This window comes from Paramacrobiotus metropolitanus, unplaced genomic scaffold (genome assembly GCF_019649055.1).
Source record: "Paramacrobiotus metropolitanus isolate TYO unplaced genomic scaffold, Prichtersi_v1.0 Parri_scaffold0000040, whole genome shotgun sequence".
Lineage (NCBI taxonomy): Eukaryota > Metazoa > Tardigrada > Eutardigrada > Parachela > Macrobiotidae > Paramacrobiotus > Paramacrobiotus metropolitanus.
In genome coordinates this window covers 338,974-351,702 of record NW_026570260.1, presented here as the reverse complement: position 1 = coordinate 351,702, position 12,729 = coordinate 338,974, and the positions used below count along the sequence as shown (strand labels likewise).

The following is a 12,729-nucleotide window of genomic DNA, read 5'->3' as shown; positions in this document are numbered from 1 at the left end:
TTTACTTTTTTCTTATAAAGCAATTTTGTACGTGGTTTTTCTTAATATATACTTCCGTCCAGTTGGGTGACTCTGGATTGTGCACAGCCAGACACGGCTTTCCCACAAACAAAGTTTTAATTGCGAAGCATACACTTGAAATCGCAGAGTGCAGTTGAGCAAGCGCATTAACCTGAAACATAATAAACTAACGAAGGCATAAAAACAGAAACACATCACAGATAAAAATAGAGCAGCACTATCCGTGCCCTCGACTACGTGCCCAAGCCCCGGCCTCCACCAGCGCCTACTCGCGGTGATGTTTACGCGTCCGCTGCGTACCGTTCCTCCTGCGAGAAGATCTTTTTGAGGATAGCCGCTCCAGAAACTCCGGCGAGCGGTAATCCTGGTATCGGCGATGCAGCGAACGTGCCTGATGGACGATATTGTCGAAATCCGCCACATTCTGATCCTCCGCCACTGCAACACCAGAACAATTATGTAACTGGCAGAACACAAGTTTAGCCTGCAGAATAAAATCTGATACTTACCGGCCAAGTCGCTGGGGTTAGAATAGGTAAACACTAACTCCACGTCCTGGTAGACGCGTTGATCGAAGGCCGTCTGGTTGAATGCCTTCTCCCCGGCCAAACTGGCTACCACCTCATCGATGAACATCCGCCAACGCGGCTGATAATAGTACGCCACCACGCCGCTCCATTGCTTGGTGGCATAATCGAGAATCTGCGCATGCGGGCCCCACACCGAAATCTGATTGAGGGCGTTCCACTGGTAGAATTCCGTCTGGTTCTCACCGCGCGCCCACGATTTGGCGGCCTCGATCCAGGGTGTCAGCTGGAAACTGGGATGCAGCGACAAGACGGACGACAGGTCCAGCAGAATCAGCTCCAAGGCTTCACCGTACAACCTGCAGAAGGATCAATCAGACCAAAAGCTGTCATCATATACTGTTCTGCTGAACGCACACTACACGATCCACGCGCTTGTCGCTGTAAGCCTGTTCCAGGTTCTGGTAGAAGTAGGCAAATGCTATCTGCAGGGTTTGCCGCGTTACGTCCACCATGTCATAGAGGAAGCCCGGAGCGCCCTGCTTGGGGAGGGTGCTGCTCTGCTCCAGCAACATATCCAGCGCGGTAAACACTTGATCCGGTTCATACCACATCTATGTATAACTGTCACCCTTCAAGAAACCATACAAATCCTGGGAAATTTGTAATCTCACCGGCTCCCACAAACCGAAACGCGGTCGTCGTGTGATGGTGTACTGGCCGTTATCGTGGATGCTAGCCGGGCATTCCCAGACGGAAGTGCGGAGAACGTGGTACGCTCGCTGGCCGTCGCGGGTCTCCCCGCCGTATCGACGCTCCGTGTAGGCGGCCACCCTGTCAGCTAACATTCATGTGTTTATCTTTTAAGGGAAAATGACTGACCCACCATTTATCGACGTCGGGGATCTGCGTGCGCCAGGCCATCTCGTTCATGAATTCGTAAATCATATCGTTCTGGTTGATACCTTCCGGGGAAATGCCAACACCCACCATGGAGGTGTTGACGTACTGACGGGCTGCCGGTGGACCCTGATAATAGCGCATTAATTTGTTGAAAGAAACTCGAGCAACAAACTATAAACAAGTATACCGTGCTGACGGACGTCAGCCGCCCGTACAGTCCGAGTACGCCGCCGAAGTTATGCAACATGCACCAGATGAAGGGCTGGCCGTAGAAGGAACGCGTTGTGTTGTAGGTGGGCAGAACTTCCGCGTACAGATCCAGCATGATTAGGCGTCCCTGCAGTTAAAACTATTAATGAAAACTGCTACGGATCAGCCAATCAATTTCAGAACGTACCGTTGGAATGGCAGTCAACAGTGCCGCCGTTCTGTCTAAAATTTGAACACAGATTGAACACCTACGGTCATAAGCAGTCGTAGCACGGTTTGACCTATTAACACCAGCGCCGCGTCACCAACCTGGTGTCCAGAACTCTGTGTCGAATGTTAGCATCCAGGCTTGCATTACCCTGCACACAACACCAAGATGAATTGCCGATGTAGCTCAAATACAACGATAATTGGGCAGCATACCAGAAGGCGTTGGGATCAGCCTGCCGCATTCCGGCATAGCTAACGGCGATCGTTTCACGGATAAATTCAGCGTCCCAACTATTACGCAGAAATCATATATAAACTTTTCTTGGGAACATATCCAACAGCCAAGAATTACCCGCTGGGATCTCGCGGCTTCTGCTCGTTGAAGGTATCAACATTGTAAAAGTGGCTTGTGTATTTGTATTCCGCATTCATCTGTCAGAAAAAACCACCATAAGAGAATGGTTTCAAGATTCTACCGAAAAGGTGACACACTGTCAGTATTCAACCTCTGTGATAAAGAGATCCGCTAATTCCCCGAATAACACTTCGTGCGGATCCAAGAAGTAAGACCTAGAATATACAATGAACCGCATTATTGCATTCTCCACTCCTTACAGTTTTCTGCATTGCATACCCAGTCAGGTCGTCGGGAAAGCCGGCCCAGTTGGTCATCCGGGTCATGTTCAGCTTAGGATACAATCTAATTAAAATATGCGAAACAATTAGTACTAGATAAAAAATTGAATGAAGAAAACCTACCGAAGAAGCGAAACTGGAACGATGCCGCTAAAAGCCGGCAGTATAGGAATCATGCCTGTTCACAACGATAAGATACTGTACAAATGCCCCCCAGTCAAACAAAGAATGTGTCACTCACCGAACGACTGCATTCTGGCCAGTATCTGGTGTTGCAGCTGCACCTGCTCGTCCATCCACTGCCGCGGTAAGGGCCCACCCCACGCGCGAATGTTACCCATGCGGCCCCTAAATCGCCACCAATTAACCGTGTAATTTATTTCTGGTGTCACACTTACCACTACTCTCTTACCAAGCAAGAAAAGCCGGTCCGACAAAGAAACCGTCCAGTTCCTCCTCGGTTAGACCCAGGCGAGTGTAAACCTAATGAAAACCATTTAGAGAACTGAAAAAGCACCGACTGAATAATCACACACCCGCCGCCAAATCTCTTCTTGGCCCGTAAAAGCCAGCGGGAAGTTTATTCCCTGCAGCGCCATCCAGTCGATCTCTTCTTCCCAACGTGTCCAATTCCACCACACGAAAGAATAACTGGACGTGCACACGTTCTGGTAATAATGCAGTCTGCAATAATAATTTTATCAGCACGTTTCTTTATACAAAAATCATCAACGCGTACAGGTCGGCTTTTTTGACGATTACGGATACATCGGGCAATATCGCTGGAAGCTGCAACTGGCGGGCCGACCAGGAAATATGCGCACCGCAGTAGTATTTGAGGAAGTGGTAGAAAGCGAAAGAACATGCCGTGCCAGAGTTGCCGGTGATGCGGACAGTTCCATTGACGCTGCTGATCTGCCGACAAACCTCACATTGTTATTTGTTATCAGTCGGTAATCGAATGCAATAGAAGTACATTAGCGGTGTCAAGTGCCGGATCGTCAAACGCCGAAGGAACGACAGAGAAGGTGAAGAGGTCGGCCTGTTCCCGCGGCAGAAGTCGGTTTACCATGTCGCGCACCGTGTTCTCTTGGCTTTCGGCACTGACAAAGTGCTTGGTGCGCAGGATTTGCTGGCGCAGCTCAGGAAACTGGCTGCTGGCTAGTTCTGGGCAAGAGATTCCGTTAGCAATCAGACGAATTCAGATTAATGGCGATAATTGCGATCAGTACCAATGACCGAAAAATACAAACCTGCTGAGGATGCAGATAGACTTGGCTGCCAGTGATCATGACGGCCGGCACGCATTTCCACGATGATGCCAACTGTGAGGCCCAGGATGATCAGCTGCAAGTATCACACCCGCTATGAAATTCATTTGCAGCAAATGTTTAAAAAAAATATACAGCAACTTTCATTTTCTTCGGCTAAAATATTCTCATGAGTGCATTAAACCAAAAATTAAGGAGAATTACTAAATGCAGAAAAATTAGCAATAAACATTTACGAGGCTCAAAGGCGAATTATAATTAAGTAACACAAAAAATATGTCAATATCAGGTGTAACGATCTGGAGAAGAAACACCACCCAAAGATAAGGGTAAAAAAATGTAATCAAAAACAGCGCATATCGGAAACAGCTTATCTATCATCAGTTTAAACAAATATTCGAAAACCACAAAAATGATCAAGCGCATGCAAGCGTGATTTCCTGTCTTCCTTACCACAACAACGGCGACAAAGCCCAGCTTGGCCTTGCTGCAGCCCTCGCGGTGGGCGGGCAGGGGCAGCACGCGGTCGCTGAACTGCACAAACTTGTGACCGCCCCCGGGGGCGCCGCGGCCCCTGGGCAGGGGAAAGGAGCCGTATCCGCGCTGCGTCAGATGCAGCACCTTGTCGCCCAGCCGGTGCAGTGTGCCGGTCTTGCTGCGGGGAGCGGGATTGGCGGCGGGAAGGGGGAAATAGCAGAGGTCGTCGTCCTCGGGCTCTTCGCGGATCGACTGCTCCAACAGGTTGGCGCGGCTGCGATTAGCGTGATAGCTGTTATTGGCGGTTGATTCAGGGACGCCAGAAGTGAGCGCTGGGTCACCCGTCCCGTGATAACGCCACTGGCCCTGTCAGTGGACAGCACAAATGACAACGTTTATTTGCGTTGGATGGCTTTCCCACTTGCCTGTTGGTTCATGTTGGCGTTGGGACTGGGTGTAAGCGGCTCGTCCAGGAGTTTCGTCATGCTCGCTCACACGCCAGATGTCCTTTAAATACAGTTAATACAGTGAATACACTTCAAAGCAATGGTGGCACAAAACAAGAAAATAAAAATGACTAGCGTCGGTCCAACACAGGCATAAACTGAACAAATTGCTAGAGCATTGCGCGCGAGTGCAGCCTATGCCTTGTTTGTGCCTGAGGAGATAAGGCACAACACTAACAGCTGACAGCAGATTGTGAAGGCAGACCAAAGCTTGTTATGTTTGGACTTTTTCGCATGAGATAACGCGATGGCACTCGTCAACAACAAATTAAAGAATGATCACCTATGCTTGATGGAATGTTCATGACTGCACTACTCTTCATGCAGAGAGTTCCAACAGAAAGTACTGTACTAAGTAGTATTCCAATAGAGTGAATAGACGTATAAACAAACACAGTTCCGATCCCGTGCCAAACAAATTCCTTATCATGCCTTTTATCGGTTGTTGGCGCTAGTGAGGTAACGAGTCAACGACCTAAGGGTCCACTTCAATCATCGCACCGCTTATCTGCTCTTGCAGTCCTACTCATCTTTTAATGTGATAATATGACTTTCTCAAAAATCATATCCCAATATCAGAGATCCCGAATATCAGATTTTCACAAATATTTATGCACTTGCAGAAAAATAACAAATCGGCCAGTCGATCGAAAAAATTAATCAAGAGTTAAGACTAATAAGTACGACGTACGTAAATAATTTGAACAGTTGCTCAGGGGGGCACATGGCTATATTCTTTTGAGGATGACCACGCTACTAGACTTTTGTGTCTTTTCCTGCCAGCCCGAGCAGGCAGACGCCAGACAGACAACAGAAAACGATGACGGTGGCATTTTGTTTGGAAACTCATTTGTTTTAATTTTATGATTTCTGGTTTCATGATTTAATAACTGTTTGGAAAATTCGTCCACGAGTCCACGACCACGATTGATTAGCCAGTCGAATCTTTACATTTGTTTAGTTTACAAGTTAATCACTGGCATTTTACTGTCGAAATTAATTGCGCTTTTCTTATCTGTACTTTATTGATTAGCCAGTCGAATCTTTACATTTGTTTAGTTTACAAGTTAATCACTGGCATTTTACTGTCGAAATTAATTGCGCTTTTCTTATCTGTACTTTATTGCGTGTAGCTCTCGACGGACAATGGACGAAAGCGGAGACAGAGCGATCACGGATGACTCGATGGCTGATTCCCGAGTCGAGCAAGTCGATGCCGCCAGTTTGCTCCAGCAGAAACGATGCTGTGAAGTGGAATTGCCCGTGAGAAGAGACCTGCTGGACGCTCAGTTCCAGGGCTACAAACTTTCTCTGGAGGAGCTGCCTTCCTTGCGGATTGCCACGTTGGCGGGTACGTGAGTTGTAAATGGCGTTGGACAGCGTTCTGCACCTAAACTTCTCTCGCATTTCATCAAGATGCATCTATACCGTTGCTCCTGTTGTTCGCCAAGATTACCTTGGTGTGTAAAATCGTAGGGGCAGTGGGAAGCGAGTGGGGTGCCTCGCAGGCGCAGGAGTTGACGTCGCTGCAGCATTTCCGCGCCTTCGCCGTCATCAACGGGCTCAGCATCGACCCGTGGTCGGCAGCCGCCGGCGATCATTTTGCCGTCTACTATTTCAACCAGCAACGCCAGCTGGTCTGCCACTTTGTGCCATCTCAACCGCAGGTTTGTTACAATTATCTTTACTGCGACTTTAGACTGAAGCCATTTCCGGTGTCGGCGGTTGATCACGGTGCACCGACTGTCAAAATATAGTTTCTAAAAGTTTTTCAGTAGAAATATTTTTTCTACGTTATCCGTTGAAATTTAGATTTAGTTTTTGTTTGCTGTGTGAGCCTGTGTCTACTTTTTTCTTTCTTTCAGATTATTTCTTTCTTTCTTTCTTTATTCTTTTTTCTTTCTTTCGAGGTGGATCTGTATCTTCTAATTTCATTAGGTTTTCTTAAAATTGAAATTTTGTGAAATTTTTCTTAAATTTCTTGTGTTGCTATTGATTCTCTTGCCAACTGGAATTTGCTAATTTTGGTGGATTTGAAAATTAGATAAAACTGAATTTCAGGCGAGCCTGCCAGCCAACTCCGCGGGTCAGATCGTCGGAAGTTTTTCAGATAACGCAACAGTGGAGAGCACCGCGACGGACGCCGTTCCCCTCTGTGGATCCGTCCAATTCGCTGACGCCCAGCACTGCGTCGTGACCAACGGACGGGGGCGCCTGTTCGTCCACACTGGCGCTCGCCACACCCAGACTGGCCAAGAGTGGACTTGGGGGCCCGTGGTCGATTACGTCTGCCCGGAGAGCTGTCTACTACAAACGGCTCGCACTGTTGTATCCGGTGGAGCAGTCTCCATCCATCTTGTGGTGCTCTATGTCGGCAAACAGGCCAGCAAAGACGCCTCCCGCTTCGTCACCGTCCTGGAGTGGATTGTCCTACAGGCTGTCGGTTCCTCCTGGAAGACCCAACGCGTGCGTCGCCTGGAAGGCACATCGGCGCCACACTACATCGCCGTAGAGCCGCCCGGGGACGGGTTGAGCTTGGTGGGCGAAGGGATTTTCAAGATCGTCTTTGATTCGCAGCGAGTAGTGACGGACACCGCTACTCCGGCGGATGAAGTTATGGAGGAGCAGCCACCGGTGGACCACGCCGGTTTGGGAAAGCGGAGCTGTTTCAACACTGGGCTGGCGGCACCTGATGACATGCCCAGCAGCTTCGGTCCGGATGATCTGGAAGAGTGCGATTCCTTTGCGGATGAGACATACAACGCTGCGTGGATGCGTTTTGACGGGTCAACTGAGGCTGTCAGCCATCGTGCCGATCTCTCTGGCCGGCAGCTGCTTTTCACGGCCACGGTCAGCCCCGATCAGATGCCGGTGATGTGCATTCGCTATGATGTTGACGGATTAGTGTATCAACCAATTCCGCCGGAAGCCGGCTCGGAGAAGGTTCCATGGGAACACATTGCCACTTTCAACGCTCTAGGTTAGTGATCCAGATTCCAGTGCATGCAAGTTACTGGCGTGGCAGTTAATCTGGGTGTTGCATAGGTTACGTGGTTGCTTCCAAGCAAGAGAAGAAGTTTGCCGTTTGTTCCACTGCGCTTCGTTTTGCCTGCGTCTGCGATGGTAACCGCAATGTGTATCTGTACCGGAATGAGGTGCCGGTGGGGGAACAGTCGGTACTGAAGAATCGTAAGACCGGCCAGACCATCAGCCATGTGGCCCGCCAGCATGTCCTGACGTTGAATGATGCCGAGTTGCCTATTGTTGGCTTAGCGGCCACTCAACAAGCGGTGGTGATCCTCAAGAAGAACGCACTCACGCTCATCTATCTGTAATACAAATACACGTTCACATTCGTTAATCGACATTCATCGATTTTCTACGATTTGTTGCGGTTGGCTCTGGTCTGTTCTCGGGTTGATTATGTAACAGGGTCGTATAAGCTGAACAAGAAAGCAAACGGGAGAGGGATGCGGTGCGGTGCCTTGATTATCGATCGCTTCCTTGCATGGGAAATATCAGGCGATTATACACATACTGAGACATACAAGCTCACAAATCACAAGTTTTGCTGCAGTTCTATTAGTTTTTAATTTACTTTATTAAAAAGTCACAAAATGACCGAACAATTAGAAAGCACAGAAACTCAGCCTTTGGCCAAAAATCGACGATCACTGCAAGTGCAGGAGACGCTTTTTGAGCATGTTGTTAAGGTATGTGGGATCTTTACAAATATCACCAGCGAATATTACGATGACACCGTGCGACATCGTTATGGCTTGTGCTAACAACAGGTACGCACGAAGAAAGCAGGCAAGTCCGAATCGGCGAAAAGTGTGCCGACCATTCAGCTCCCGGATCCATCGAAGATGATATATGTGGATGACGCCGAACAATATCAAACCGACCTGCCGCACAACGGCACCGTCGACACCCAGCTGTTGGCCCCGCCAGCGGCCGTTCCCGTTCACAACGATCGCAACAAACAGCTTGTGGTTACGCATGGAGCCGAAAACGCCGGTTACCTTACCCGCGACCAGCTGGCCAAGTACGTCTACGCCGGCAAAGGCCGCGGTTGGCGCTGCTTGCGGATGAGCTTGTTGCTGCTGTTTTGGGTGCTCCTCATCGGTCTGCTGGTGGCCACCGCCCTTTTGGTTTACTGGGATCCACGCCGCACTGTCGGAGCGCAGTGGGAACGAGCATGGTGGAAACGGGGCGTCATCTACCAGGTCAACGTCAAGAGCTACCAGGACGGCAACAGTGACGGCGTTGGCGATCTCCAAGGTGATTACTCGGAACGTACGTTGAGGATAAATGATATCGAAAATACATTTTCTGCCCAGGGCTTAGAAGCAGGCTAGAGTACATCTCTCAGCTGGGCGTGTCCACTGTCCTCATCACGCCCATCTTCCTGTCGCTGAGCGGCAACAGTTTCGCGGTACAAGACTTCAAGGACATCGACCCGGCAGTGGGCACCCTGGACGACTTCGACCAATTAATGAACGACGTCCACACTCGAAGTACGCCTTGTATTACCTTTTTTTGCAGCTCTTAAGATGTACGGTGAAATTGGTTTTACAGACATGAGTCTGGTGATGGACATGATCGTCTCACGCACTAGCCAGGAGCACGCGTGGTTCAAAGCGGAAGCGGGACCGGACCGGCGCAGCCAGACAGCCTATTACGTGTGGCACGGTGGTGCCTGGGATCAAAGCATCCTTTTCGATGGGGAGTACATCCCTGGCGTGCCCAACGCCATGTCCATCCAGGCAAGATTGGTATAGGCCATATCCGTGTCAGCTCGCATTGACTCGGTTGTCGTTGCAGCGGTCGGAACGGGGTCCGGGCTATCCCTCGCAGTCGGCATGGGAGTGGTCGGCCAACCGGCGCCAGTACTTTCTGCATCACTCCTCTGCTGACCTGCCTGAGCTGGACTACAGCAACCCGGCGCTGCGTCGCCAGATGGACGAGGTCATCCGCTTCTGGATGGGCCGCGGGGTTGACGGGATCCGCTTGTTGGACACTCAGGACATGATCTTCGCCGCCAATGTTCAGCGCGATTATATGAACCAGATTAATCAGCACCAACCGCGGCGCCTGTCCAACGAGGCGTTGGACGTCATCCGCCACTGGCGCCGCGTCATGGACGAGCCGATGATCAATCCCACGCGCAAGCACAAGCAAGTTGCCTGTTCTTGCAAAATCAGCTCAGTTTTGTACGTTTTCTTGTGGTAGATTGCTGGTGGTCAAAGGTGAGAATCTCCAGGAGGATGCCGCCGGTTTAGTAACGGCGGGAGTGGATCTGGTGATGAATGACAATCTTCTCACCATCGACTCCGTCAGCACCGGAAATCAAATTGCACGGATCATCGAGAGTGCCCTGAAGAGCGTCTCCATAAGCCACCCTGATGCGGTGGGCTGGGCGGTAAGCGAATGCTTTGGAATTTATAAGGGTAACCGAAAGCGAACCCGATGGCCTGGTTGCAGTTAACGGATTACGACCAGCACCGTCTTACCTCCAGGATGGGCAGCCTGGAGTTGATTGACGGAATGAACATGGTCTGTCTACTGCTGCCCGGTTCCTGTGTGACATTCTACGGGGATGAGCTAGGTCTGAAGGACGGACCCGGCAGTCGACAAATGCGCCGACAAGATCCGAATTTCGTGGTACGCGGCCCTCACCTGAGCCCGATGCCGTGGTCCAGCGAGCACTTGGCCGGTTTCACCAACTTCACAACCGCTTGGCTGGCCGTTCTCGATCCACGCATCAACTTCCACCAAACGGTCTCTTTCCAGCAGCGCACCGACAAGTCCCACCTTAAAATCTTCCAGCAGTTGGCGCGGCTGCGCCAAGACAATGAGGCGGTGCGCGGCGGAACGTACCACAGCGGCGTGGTGGGGCAAAACCTCTTCTCCTTCATCCGGCAGGCGGCCGATGGTAGCGGAGTCTTGGTGGCCGTCGACTTGCGGAAAACAGGGAAGGAGGTTCAGGAGTATGCGTTGCTGCCCGGCGGCATCAAGCTGCAGCACAAAGGCAGAGCGCCGCCGGCCGGCGAGACGCATCCGCTGTACTGGGCCGATGTAGCCGTCGGCTCTGAGACGGTGTTCAAACGCAGTGATCCCAGCGTGCAGTTGGCAGCCAGTAATGCCACCGTCAACCTGTATGCCAGTCTATATTTGCGACCCGCTGAGGCGGTGGTGCTCAAGTTCCCCAGCGTGTGGGCAGAGAACGGCATGGCCAAACGGGGAGTGGACGTCACCAGCACGACATATAAGCCATAACTAAACTGCTGCTGTAATCAATACTGATTACTGACCAATGCATGTTACCCCCTGAATACGTACTAGAATCATTCTATTGTCGTTTTATTCGGCGATGCAGAACCAATTTGGCCGATGAGCACTTCTACTGTTCGCCGCCACCAGTACTCGTACCAATACCAGTACAGTAAATCATTCGTACGCTCGTTCATATTTTATTAACTTCAATGAATTCGCTATAAAACCAGCACTCGCTTTGCGAGGTGGTATAATATTGCATCACATCAATTTTTGCTGTTAAGCTATTCAGCGGAGGTTTAAGTATTACGTAAAAAAGTAGGGAAACAAATAAAAATATATCACCACTTATCACGTGGAAGAGCCAGTCTGTGAGAGATGTTTGATGACATCCACCCAGTTCCATCCTCGCGGATGCTCCTTATCCTCCACAGCACGCACAACCGCCTCCACCGTCTTCTCTCGCTCCTTCTCCCTCTCGGGAGCGCGAGCAACCTGGAGGTCCTCGGCCAGCAGGAGACTGTCCACATTTTGGCTGACGTACTCGAAGAGGCTGTAAGTCATGGGGCAGCCCAGCAGCGTGCTGGCTTCCTGCAGGAGCTGCGCGCGGATGCGCTCCTTGCTGGCGTGCGAGAGATGATTATTGTAGAAGATGTCTAGACTGATATCGGGCAGGGCGTCGGGATAGCTGGCCGGCCAGTGGACCTGTACCAGCAGGCGCTTAGCCGGCTCAGTGGAGGATTCCACGCGCAGCTGGTACGTGGAGGGATCGACGCTGTGGAAGGCTGCGTCGCCGCTGTAAATAGACTGCAGGACTTCGGCTTCTTCGGCGCGCTGGCTCGATTGGAGGGCAGCGGCGTCGTCCATGCTGTCTTGCTGGAGCGCTGCAGATGCTTGAGCAACCTGAGTTGGTGAGCGCACAAGTCACGGTCTCACGGGTGAATGTCGTCACTGGCCAGATTGATGCTGTTTGTAAGATCGTCCGCACAGCGGTTGAAGGAGCTACGCTCAACTGTGTAATTGTCAGCTTATGAGCGCACCTACTGTCTACAGGCTTACAACCACATCCGCGCGTTAACAAAGTTTAAGCATCCATCCACAGCAGTGCTCGACTTCAGCAAGGACTGTAAAATGTCAATTAAATTGGTTCAAAGAAAACGCAAGCTAATCGTGGTCATACAGTTATGAAGCATTTTGATTTCTTTTGAAAATTGAATATTGTTTACTGGACCTTTAATAAGTATCACGTGAAAGTACGAACTAAGTACTAGAAAAGAGAAGTTTGATTAAGTATGCAAACGAGACAGCGGCAACTACTGCTCCTTAGGGGTGAACTGCCATTCACGCACCCCGATGTTAGGGGGCCAGTTGTCTGCCGTGAACATTTTTTCAGACTCACTGGCGTAAGAACCAACACGTGCGAACAAACTATTCTTACGACCCTTTTTAGCAGAATAAATTGAGACAAATCTGACAGAGATCCCGATGGATTCGATGGTTGCCTTCAAATCCCTACTGTAGTCGTCAGGGGTCTGGTGCTCAGTCTGCTCCAGCGGGGGATGCCGTGTAGACAGAAATCCTTTTTTCTCTTTCCTTGTCGGTTTTAGAGACACGCTTAAGCTGTAGGGTCGACATGATGATGTCATTTGAAGCGTTAGAAGCCTTCTCGCGAGTACCGCGAACCACTTT

General features: G+C 50.3%; 4 protein-coding genes across 6 annotated transcripts; 2 read left to right on the top strand and 2 right to left on the bottom strand.

Annotated features, from left to right (window-relative positions):
- Positions 1 to 98: 98 nt before the first annotated feature.
- LOC129590591 (alpha-N-acetylglucosaminidase-like) lies at positions 99 to 5,180 on the bottom strand. Of its 2 annotated transcripts, XM_055485896.1 has the most exons (22): positions 5,045 to 5,180; positions 4,681 to 4,762; positions 4,232 to 4,621; positions 3,761 to 3,854; positions 3,484 to 3,674; positions 3,247 to 3,422; positions 3,044 to 3,191; positions 2,920 to 2,990; positions 2,749 to 2,855; positions 2,631 to 2,685; positions 2,506 to 2,571; positions 2,378 to 2,441; positions 2,224 to 2,303; positions 2,085 to 2,162; positions 1,971 to 2,020; positions 1,849 to 1,883; positions 1,639 to 1,788; positions 1,435 to 1,577; positions 1,223 to 1,382; positions 966 to 1,162; positions 531 to 907; positions 99 to 459 (listed from the first exon to the last, which is right to left on the bottom strand). In XM_055485896.1, the coding sequence occupies exons 2-22, from the start codon at positions 4,738 to 4,740 to the stop codon at positions 287 to 289; spliced, it is 2,865 nt and encodes a 954-aa protein (XP_055341871.1). In that variant the 5' UTR covers positions 4,741 to 4,762; positions 5,045 to 5,180; the 3' UTR covers positions 99 to 286. The 2 variants fall into 2 exon arrangements, with proteins under 2 accessions (XP_055341871.1, XP_055341873.1); XM_055485898.1 differs by lacking the exon at positions 5,045 to 5,180 and having other exon boundaries at positions 3,484 to 3,668; positions 4,681 to 5,037.
- Positions 5,181 to 5,582: 402 nt separating this feature from the next.
- LOC129590593 (nudC domain-containing protein 1-like) lies at positions 5,583 to 8,226 on the top strand. 2 transcript variants are annotated; one of them, XM_055485901.1, is made up of 5 exons: positions 5,598 to 5,729; positions 5,895 to 6,112; positions 6,238 to 6,428; positions 6,823 to 7,741; positions 7,807 to 8,226. In XM_055485901.1, the coding sequence occupies exons 2-5, from the start codon at positions 5,908 to 5,910 to the stop codon at positions 8,094 to 8,096; spliced, it is 1,605 nt and encodes a 534-aa protein (XP_055341876.1). In that variant the 5' UTR covers positions 5,598 to 5,729; positions 5,895 to 5,907; the 3' UTR covers positions 8,097 to 8,226. The 2 variants fall into 2 exon arrangements, with proteins under 2 accessions (XP_055341875.1, XP_055341876.1); XM_055485900.1 differs by having other exon boundaries at positions 5,583 to 6,112.
- Positions 8,227 to 8,312: 86 nt separating this feature from the next.
- LOC129590411 (maltase 2-like) lies at positions 8,313 to 12,593 on the top strand. Its single transcript, XM_055485619.1, has 7 exons — positions 8,313 to 8,474; positions 8,556 to 9,045; positions 9,105 to 9,281; positions 9,343 to 9,530; positions 9,589 to 9,941; positions 9,997 to 10,186; positions 10,249 to 12,593. The coding sequence occupies exons 1-7, from the start codon at positions 8,379 to 8,381 to the stop codon at positions 11,041 to 11,043; spliced, it is 2,289 nt and encodes a 762-aa protein (XP_055341594.1). The 5' UTR covers positions 8,313 to 8,378; the 3' UTR covers positions 11,044 to 12,593.
- On the bottom strand, positions 11,201 to 12,593 carry LOC129590412 (RWD domain-containing protein 4-like). Its single transcript, XM_055485620.1, has one exon. The coding sequence runs from the start codon at positions 11,905 to 11,907 to the stop codon at positions 11,392 to 11,394; it is 516 nt and encodes a 171-aa protein (XP_055341595.1). The 5' UTR covers positions 11,908 to 12,593; the 3' UTR covers positions 11,201 to 11,391.
- Positions 12,594 to 12,729: the final 136 nt, after the last annotated feature.